At 43.0% G+C, this 8020-nt stretch overlaps 1 protein-coding gene across 1 annotated transcript; it reads right to left on the bottom strand.

The window, feature by feature from the left end:
- Positions 1-3736: 3736 nt before the first annotated feature.
- LOC136513099 (probable ribosome biogenesis protein RLP24) lies at positions 3737-7075 on the bottom strand. Its single transcript, XM_066507097.1, has 4 exons — positions 6866-7075; positions 4475-4588; positions 4242-4378; positions 3737-4163 (listed from the first exon to the last, which is right to left on the bottom strand). Exons 1-4 carry the CDS (start codon positions 6944-6946, stop codon positions 3995-3997), a joined length of 501 nt encoding a protein of 166 aa, XP_066363194.1. The 5' UTR covers positions 6947-7075; the 3' UTR covers positions 3737-3994.
- Positions 7076-8020: the final 945 nt, after the last annotated feature.

The raw sequence follows: 8020 nt of genomic DNA on the forward strand, positions 1-8020 counted from the left end.
TCAATGGCATTATATATGGCGTTGAGAGCCATTGTATTGCATTGCTTGTTGGTCTTGTCTTGATTGGTGGGGTCATCGGGATCAATGATAGCATAGTCATTCTCGGTCACCTCCCATACTTGATCATTGATTGAACCAAGATACATCCTCATCTTTCTCTTCCATTAATCATAGCATGTGCCATCAAAGAGCGGTGGTTTGCCCCCCACATGGTTGAACACAACTTGAGCCATAATTTGACACCGAGGTTGTTAAGCCTTCAATCAAACGATGACCATGGCTCTGATACCACTTGAAAGGTCCTAAAATGGCTAGAGGGGGGTGAATAGCCTATTTAAAAACTACAAATCAACTAGAGCAATTTGATTAGTACGAAATGCAAACTTGCTCTAGCTCTACAAGGGTTGCAAGCCACCTATCCAACAATTCTAGTTGCAATGATTACTAGGCACACAACTTGCAATGTTACTACTCACTAAGAGCTCTCAATCTTGCTACTCTAAAGAGCTTCACTAGATGAACTTAAAATAACAAAGCAAGCTCTCAATTCTAATTATACTAAAGAGCTTGCCACAACTAGTTTGCAAGAATATAAATGAGTGAGTAGGGTGATTATACCGCCGTGTAGAGGAGTGAACCAATCACAAGATGAATATTAAATTAATCACCAGGAGAATACCAAAGGGCAAGAGACAACCAATTTTTCTCCTGAGGTTCACGTGCTTGCTGGCACGCTAGTCCCCGTTGTGTTGACCAATACTTGGTGGTTCGATGGCTAAGACGTGAACCTCGTTCACATAATTGGACACCGCAAGAACCTATCCACAAGTGAGGTAACTCAATGACACGAGCAATCCATTAGAGTTACCTTTTGACTCTCCACCGGGGAAGGCACAAGACCCCTCACAATCACCACGATCGGAGCCGGAGACAATCACTAACCTCCGCTCAATGATCCTCGCTGCTCCAAGCCGTCTAGGTGGCGGCAACCACCAAGAGTAACAAGTGAATCCCGCAGCGAAACACGAATGCCAAGTGTCACTAGATGCAATCACTCAAGCAATGTACTTGGATTCTCTCTTAATCTCACAATGATGATAAAACAATGATGGAGATGAGTGGGAGGGCTTTGGCTAAGCTCACAAGGTTGCTATATCAATGCAAATGGTCAAGAGAGTGAGCTTGAGCCGGCCATGGGGCTTAAATAGAAGCCCCCACGAAATAGAGTCGTTGTACCCCTTCACTGGGCACAACTCGGGGTGACCAGACGCTCTGGTCAGTTCGACTAGACGCAGGACCCAGTGTTCGATCACCCGATGCTTGCCACGTGTCATCGGCTTTAAACGTCGATCGCCTGATCTCAACGGTTAAGTGATGACCGGACGTGCTGCTGCGAAGTGACCGGACGTTGGACCCCCAACGTCCGGTCATTTCCAGTAAACATCTATTCACAAAAATCCACAACCAGACGTGTCTGGTCATGCTTGACCAGACTCACCCGGCATCCGGTCACTCAACGTTTCCTCTGTGCGCCTCACGTCAGCATACGTCAGCACTGATCGGACACACCCAGCCAGCGTCCGATCACTCTTCGCGCCAGCATCCGGTCACAAGACCGAGACGCGTGCTCACTGCTGCTACTGACCAGACTCTGAACCCAGCGTCCAGTCACTGCGCCACCAGCGTCCGGTCACTCTGTGAACCTCTGTCTTTTCTGTATAGAGCGCTGATGAAGTTTCTAATCCTTGCTCAAATGTGCCAATCACCAAGTGTATCACCTTGTGCACATGTGTTAGCATATTTTCACAAATACTTTCAAGGGTGTTAGCACTCCACTAGATCCTAAATGCATATGCAATGAGTTAGAGCATCTAGTGGCACTTTGATAACCGCATTTCAATACGAGTTTCACCCCTCTTAATAGTACGACTATCTAACCTAAATGTGATCACACTCACTAAGTGTCTTGATCACCGAAATAAAATGGCTCCTACTATTTATATCTTTGCCTTGAGCCTTTTGTTTTTCTCTTTCTTCTTTTCAAGTTCAAGCATTTGATCATCACCATGCCATCACCATTGTCATGATCTTCGACATTGCTTTATCACTTAGAGTAGTGCTACCTATCTCATAATCACTTTGATAAACTAGGTTAGCACTTAGGGTTTTATCAATTAACCAAAATCAAACTAGAGCTTTCATCAGGCCGCCAATCCCATGGATCCAGCCGCTAGGACCTCAGATCTGGTCGCCACCGCGTGGATCGAGCCGCCACCGCGCTTGCAGGACCGCAGTCCGATCGTCACCGCGTGGAAATAGCCGCCCGGAGGGGAGGCGAGCCCGGACCAGCCACCACCGGATCTGGCCGACGAGCATGCAGATCCGGCCACCCCTGCGCTGTCGCCGCGCGCCAGGAACTAGCCAGCGTCGCCGCGACTGCCCCGGAATCCCGCCGGCGTTGCGGCCCGCGCACCTGGATCTAGCGCAGATAGCAAATAGCTTACGTTAGGGTTGGGGAGCTTGGTTTCGCGCAGTGGGAAAGGAAAGGCTGGCAGGAGCGGACGAACCTGGTGGGTGATCGTCGTGAGATCTCGCTCGTCGCTGGCAAGCGGCCAAGGGCCCGGCGAAGCCCCTCGGCACCTAGCGTAGCGTGGGGGCGGCGAGAGAGTGTGAGAGCACACGAGGGCAGCAGACGTCTAGGGGGAGAGGGGGCGAACCTGGTACTTCGGATAAACGGCTGCAGTTCGCACAGTAGGGGCGGTTGGTGATTGACCCGCCCCTACAAATATCAACACCGAGGGCGGCTGGTGAGTGAGCCGCCCCTACAAATTCGACCCATTTGTAGGGACGGCTCGTATCACCAGCCGCCCATATTGTTCTATTTGTATGTGCGGCTGGTCTCGTGGCTCCCGAATATGTCACTATAGGGGTGGCTCATCACCAACCACTCCTATAAAAATTTATTCTGTTGCTACAAATTGTTTTCACGTAGTGACACTTAGCTGATAAACATGACCTGACCAAGCTAGCCGTAGCCGCACGCCACATCCTGGCCTAGCTTCGACCGCCTAGAGTACTGTTGTCCGGTCATAAGACTATGCGAATCAGTTGCCTTCCTATTGGTCTGCACTCCACACTATTTCAGCATCAGATCATCCACGGGGCCTAACCCGAAGGAGGCATCTTCAACACCAAGACCGGAGGTGGCAGTGGTGTCGAAGCAAGCAAGCGGCAACAGAGGCGGCCTCAGCATGCCGATCCGACCGTGGTGGCAGTGTAGATATTGTAATTGGAAGAGTAAATTGTGCGGGCTGATTAATGGGAGAATTCGGCTGTAAACAATTACGGACGCAAAGGTTGTGATTACTAATATGCCTTGATTAAATAAATTCTATTGACCAATTACCTTCCACAGATCAATGGCCAGAAAATTTCACAAGCAAAAGTGCCTCGAAGTACCAGCTTCCCTCCCCAACCACTGTAACATAGCTCCTACCGAAGCATTTTTTTACTCTTCCACCAAGCTGATCGACTGAAGCAGAAAGAGTCTCTGATCTGATTTGTGATGCATGTCTTGACTCTAGCCTTCAGTGTTTTTCAAATAACCTGAAATTACAAAAGCAAGAATGCGAACTATTGCCTCGGTGATTAAACAACTACTCGGGGCCAAACAAAGGATGAAATCCTTGGCTGACCAAAAATAGGTCAGAACGGGTGTTTGCAACGAGAGTATTCGTTGACTTAAAGTTACACCAATAATTTTTTTCCCTCGAACAAAGTTACACCCATAATAGGTAAATGTCATGAGCAGGTACAGCTACAGACTCGTATCAAAATTTATCTCACATACTAACTCCAGTGTAGGTATCAGGAACCACACAGAAAACTTGCTGATACTCACTCCATGCATACATTGTCTAAACATCTTTCATCAACTTCATAATAGGTAAATCCTCTGCATCGGACAAGAACACAGGCGACACAATGCCACGCACTACTCTTCCATAGCATTATCTTCTGTCTGCTGCTGAACAACTTTGACCTTGATCTTTGTTTTCTCGGCTGCGACCTCGTTACTAATAAGCTTCTTCGGAAGCATGCCGATGTCCTGATCCAGCTCCTTAGAATCTTTCTCCATCTCCTTGCGTTTACCAGGTTTATGTCTGTCAAAAGATGTACATGTTAGACAGGAAAATCCTTGCAAAATCAAACAGACAACAAATTGGAGTACAATAACGAACCTGTTTGAAATGTGCTTCTCCAGACGGTCATGCCTAATCTTTGTAATAAGAGGGATGGCCTTCAGAGTTTGCTCTGTCAAATTGCGGTCATACCGCTCAGGCCTGTTCCTCTTCCTCTCAAACTCAAAGGTTGTATCCTGGTAAATTTCAAAGAGTATCAGTCATGGTTTGAATAGGAAAAAATAGGACCCCGATTATTACATGATATCAGAAACAACAAAGTGGTTACTAACCTTTGTCATGTCCTTGCCATGCAATTGCCTGTATGCTTTTGTCCACTTAACCTTACGAGGATTTCTCTTCATCTTAAAATTTTTATGACACTTTGACCGGCAAAAGCGGAAGATCTGGCAAGAAGAAATATCCAATCACTCTTGCAGGGTACCAACAAGATACAAAATAGAAACAACAAAATTTACTTTAAAGGCAAGAAAAGCATACGCATTGCCTTATATTGCTCTGAAGTATTCATGCAAACAATTTTCGCAATAAACACTTTAACAGTCTAGAAAGAATATAAATTTGAACACTAAAACTTAAAATCATAATTCATGGGGGCAGACATAACATATCAGTCAAAAGAAAATTACAACGGCATATTTTACCTTTCAATTTTAATCCAGAAGAAAAATAGAACCCCTGAACATCTTAATAAGGATAATCATCAATCAAGAAAAGAATGTAAAACTGATGTGTCATATTTAAACACGGCTAATGAAGAATATTTGTAAAGTATATAAATAAAGCAGTTTCATTAACATATGGCCAGAAGACAAAATATCCAACTTTACATTCTAGGCCCATAAAATTTTCAAAGGTGTGTTGCCGCATGTACCAAAATACCATATTGTTACTCAAAGAACACTGGCCGCTCCTAACAGATACACATTACAAAGATCTAACAAGTAAGCCTACATGTTCTTCTATTGCAGACCAAGAAATGCGGTATTTTATATTTTCCTTGAATTCATCAAGGAGGCCACCGTTCACAGAATACAATAAATAACATTTATGGGAATCAGAAACTGTACGAATAAGCATTACTGAACAACGAGGAATCCAGGATAACACAAACGAATTAACTAGAAATTACATGCAAAATGATATAGAAAACAGAATCACGCATGCTGGAACAGTACAAAACATACTAGAAATTACATGCAAAATGATATAGAAAACAGAATTACGCATGCTGGAACAGTACAAAACATACAAACGAATTTAGTTAGATCTTAGTTTTCTTTAAAGTAAAATTAAGTTACCTAGTCTACAGAACATTTAGTTATCGTAAGCATTATGGCACAATTGCATATCTTCTATCTTCTAGTAGATTCTGAATCTGAAATTAAACAGATAAAAATACAGTCTAGTGCTCTGTTTGTCACTATACAGTATTAAATTCACTGGCTACATCCATCAAGAAACAACAACAGGAGTAGGGAAAACCCCATTGGACAAGGAACAAATAACTCTTACGCCGAACTGTCTCACAAATAAAGCAGGTAACTAAGGAGTTATAGCTGGTAGTCCCTACATTGCAAAACTTAAGGCATTGATAGACTTCGAGGCATGGTCTCGAAAACTAGATATCGACTCTTAATTTCTTATAATGCAGTGCTTGCAGAAACAAAATTATAACCATAAGAAAATGCAGTAAAACATGAATCCAATTATATCATTTTCACACCAACAAAATGAAAATCTGTTGAGGCTAATTGTTGGTTGAAGATTACAAGTTTGGCTTAATGCGCACAAGCCTGAATTTAATGTGCATTAGCCTTTATAAAATGAAGTGGAGGGAATAGCTAAAACCACAAATCAATGCTGCAGTTACCATGCATGTAAGCTGCAGCTTCAAAGCCAAATAATTAAGCCAAGTTCCTCAAGTGAAGACCAGATTTGGGTCTAACATCTTTTATGAAGTGTTCAGTGCTTACAACAAGGCAATCCTATGCATCAAGAAATGTCATGCCATGTGATTTCCATTTACATCTAATTAGCACCGTTAAAAATTTTCTACTAACATATCTAACCAGGTGACAGTATCAAACTATCAATTCTCTGAAGAGAGACAGACACCATTTGCCTAATTTTCTGTTTGACTCCCGCACAAACAAGATGATCACCATTATTAGTTCATCCCTAAATTTCGTTTTTAATAGAAGGTTCGCTTCATAATGATGAACTGGAAAAAGAAAAGGGCAAAAGGTTCTCTAACTTGCTTAGCAATTCTACAGCAGATAAGAAAATGCTAAGGAGCCAGTTCTTGACAGGAAGACACAACAATCCATTATTTATATATTTACACTATTAAGTAATAACTTATAGCTCATTGCTCACACCAGCTCACAACCTGTAGTGCCGGATATATCTCCAGACAACACCAGATACAAAGTCAGGGGCATGGTCCATCCAACGTCGTGAGCCAGAAACTAAAATACGCGATTGGGCACCAGAAACTAACACGGTCTCCCAAATATAACACAGGCAAGAAACTGATTCAACACAAGCAGCTAACAGTTTGGATTCAGTAATGGTTCCATGACTCCACCAAGGGCGAGCTCTTTATGTCAATCAAAATCAAACAAGGAAACCTTCCGAGGAAACAAGAAGAAGAGAAGCACCTTGGCATCGTTGCGGACGAACTGGATTCCATGGCCGGGGTAGATGGTGGAGGAGCAGAACCAGCACTTCTCCAACCTCATGGCGCCGCCTTCCTTGGTGCCGTCCTACGGGCCCCCGAATCAGCAGAAAAAGAACGGGTTTGGTGATATGCGACTGCGGCGCGCGGGCGGCTGTCGAGCGGCGGAGGGCACGCGCAACTGGCCGACTGCGGCCGCTAGGGTTTTCGCGGAGGGAGTGGAAAGCGGGGCTTATGTTGCTCGCTTGGTGGGCCGTCACTTTGGGCTGCCCCTTTGGGCCAGGCCGAACAGTTTACCAGTTTTGTCAGAGTTAAGTTAAGAATGAATTTATACAGAAAAATATCAATGTTTATTACACAAGTTAGATTAGATATGTGAAACTACATTTCATGGTAAATTGAATTGTATTGATTTGATATCATAAATATAGATATGTTTTCTATAAATTTAATCAAATTTACAATAGTTTGACTTTAGCTGAATTATAAGGTCTCTATTTTCTATGACGGAGGGAGTATAATTTTAAACGAACATATGACTGGTCTAAATAATTTTTTATTAAATATGTTTGGTTCGATTAATTATTTAGGTAATTTTAACCGTAGTACAACTTGCATCCCCAGGTAAAGGCCGGGGATATATGGTGAACCCTAGGTAAGGAGCCACAAAACATGGGCTGCGTGAGGGTAGCTTAGACCTTGGAGCATCTCGAATAGTTCCTAAAAATTCAATTGGTAAATCAATGAGTTTTTCAACTGGCAAAAAAAAGTTAGAAGCATATTTATTGAGTTTCTCCAATAGTTCTGAAAGTTCGCTCCTTAAATATAAAACGCAACTTTGCATCAAGAATCCTAAATTATTTCCAAAATCATAATCACTTTTATATTTTCTTTCTCTTTTACACATTTGCATTGAGAATCATGTACTACTCTTTATTCTTCCCAACGTCCTTCTACCTCCGGATTGACCGATGGATAAGCGCACGTATTTTTCCGTGATTGGTGGATTTTCCCAAGTGCAGAAAGATCAGGATATGAGATAGGGAGTTGTTGGAGAGCGGTTTTTTTAATCTTGCTAAAAAAATCAAGATTAGAAGTGGGTTTTAAAAACACTCTTGGAGATTGTCGATGTTTTACC

The sequence above is a fragment of the Miscanthus floridulus genome, chromosome 16, assembly GCF_019320115.1.
Source record: "Miscanthus floridulus cultivar M001 chromosome 16, ASM1932011v1, whole genome shotgun sequence".
Taxonomy (NCBI): Eukaryota; Viridiplantae; Streptophyta; class Magnoliopsida; order Poales; family Poaceae; genus Miscanthus; species Miscanthus floridulus.

Bases quoted from the DNA above. Each gene is read 5' to 3' on its own strand.
- LOC136513099 (XM_066507097.1), bottom strand. From the start codon at position 6,946: ATGAGGTTGGAGAAGTGCTGGTTCTGCTCCTCCACCATCTACCCCGGC. The intron at 4,379-4,474 runs GTTAGTAACCAC...GAAATTTACCAG, and splicing joins ATGGCAAGGACATGACAAAG to GATACAACCTTTGAGTTTGA. The intron at 4,164-4,241 runs GTTCGTTATTGT...ATCTTTTGACAG, and splicing joins GAGAAGCACATTTCAAACAG to ACATAAACCTGGTAAACGCA.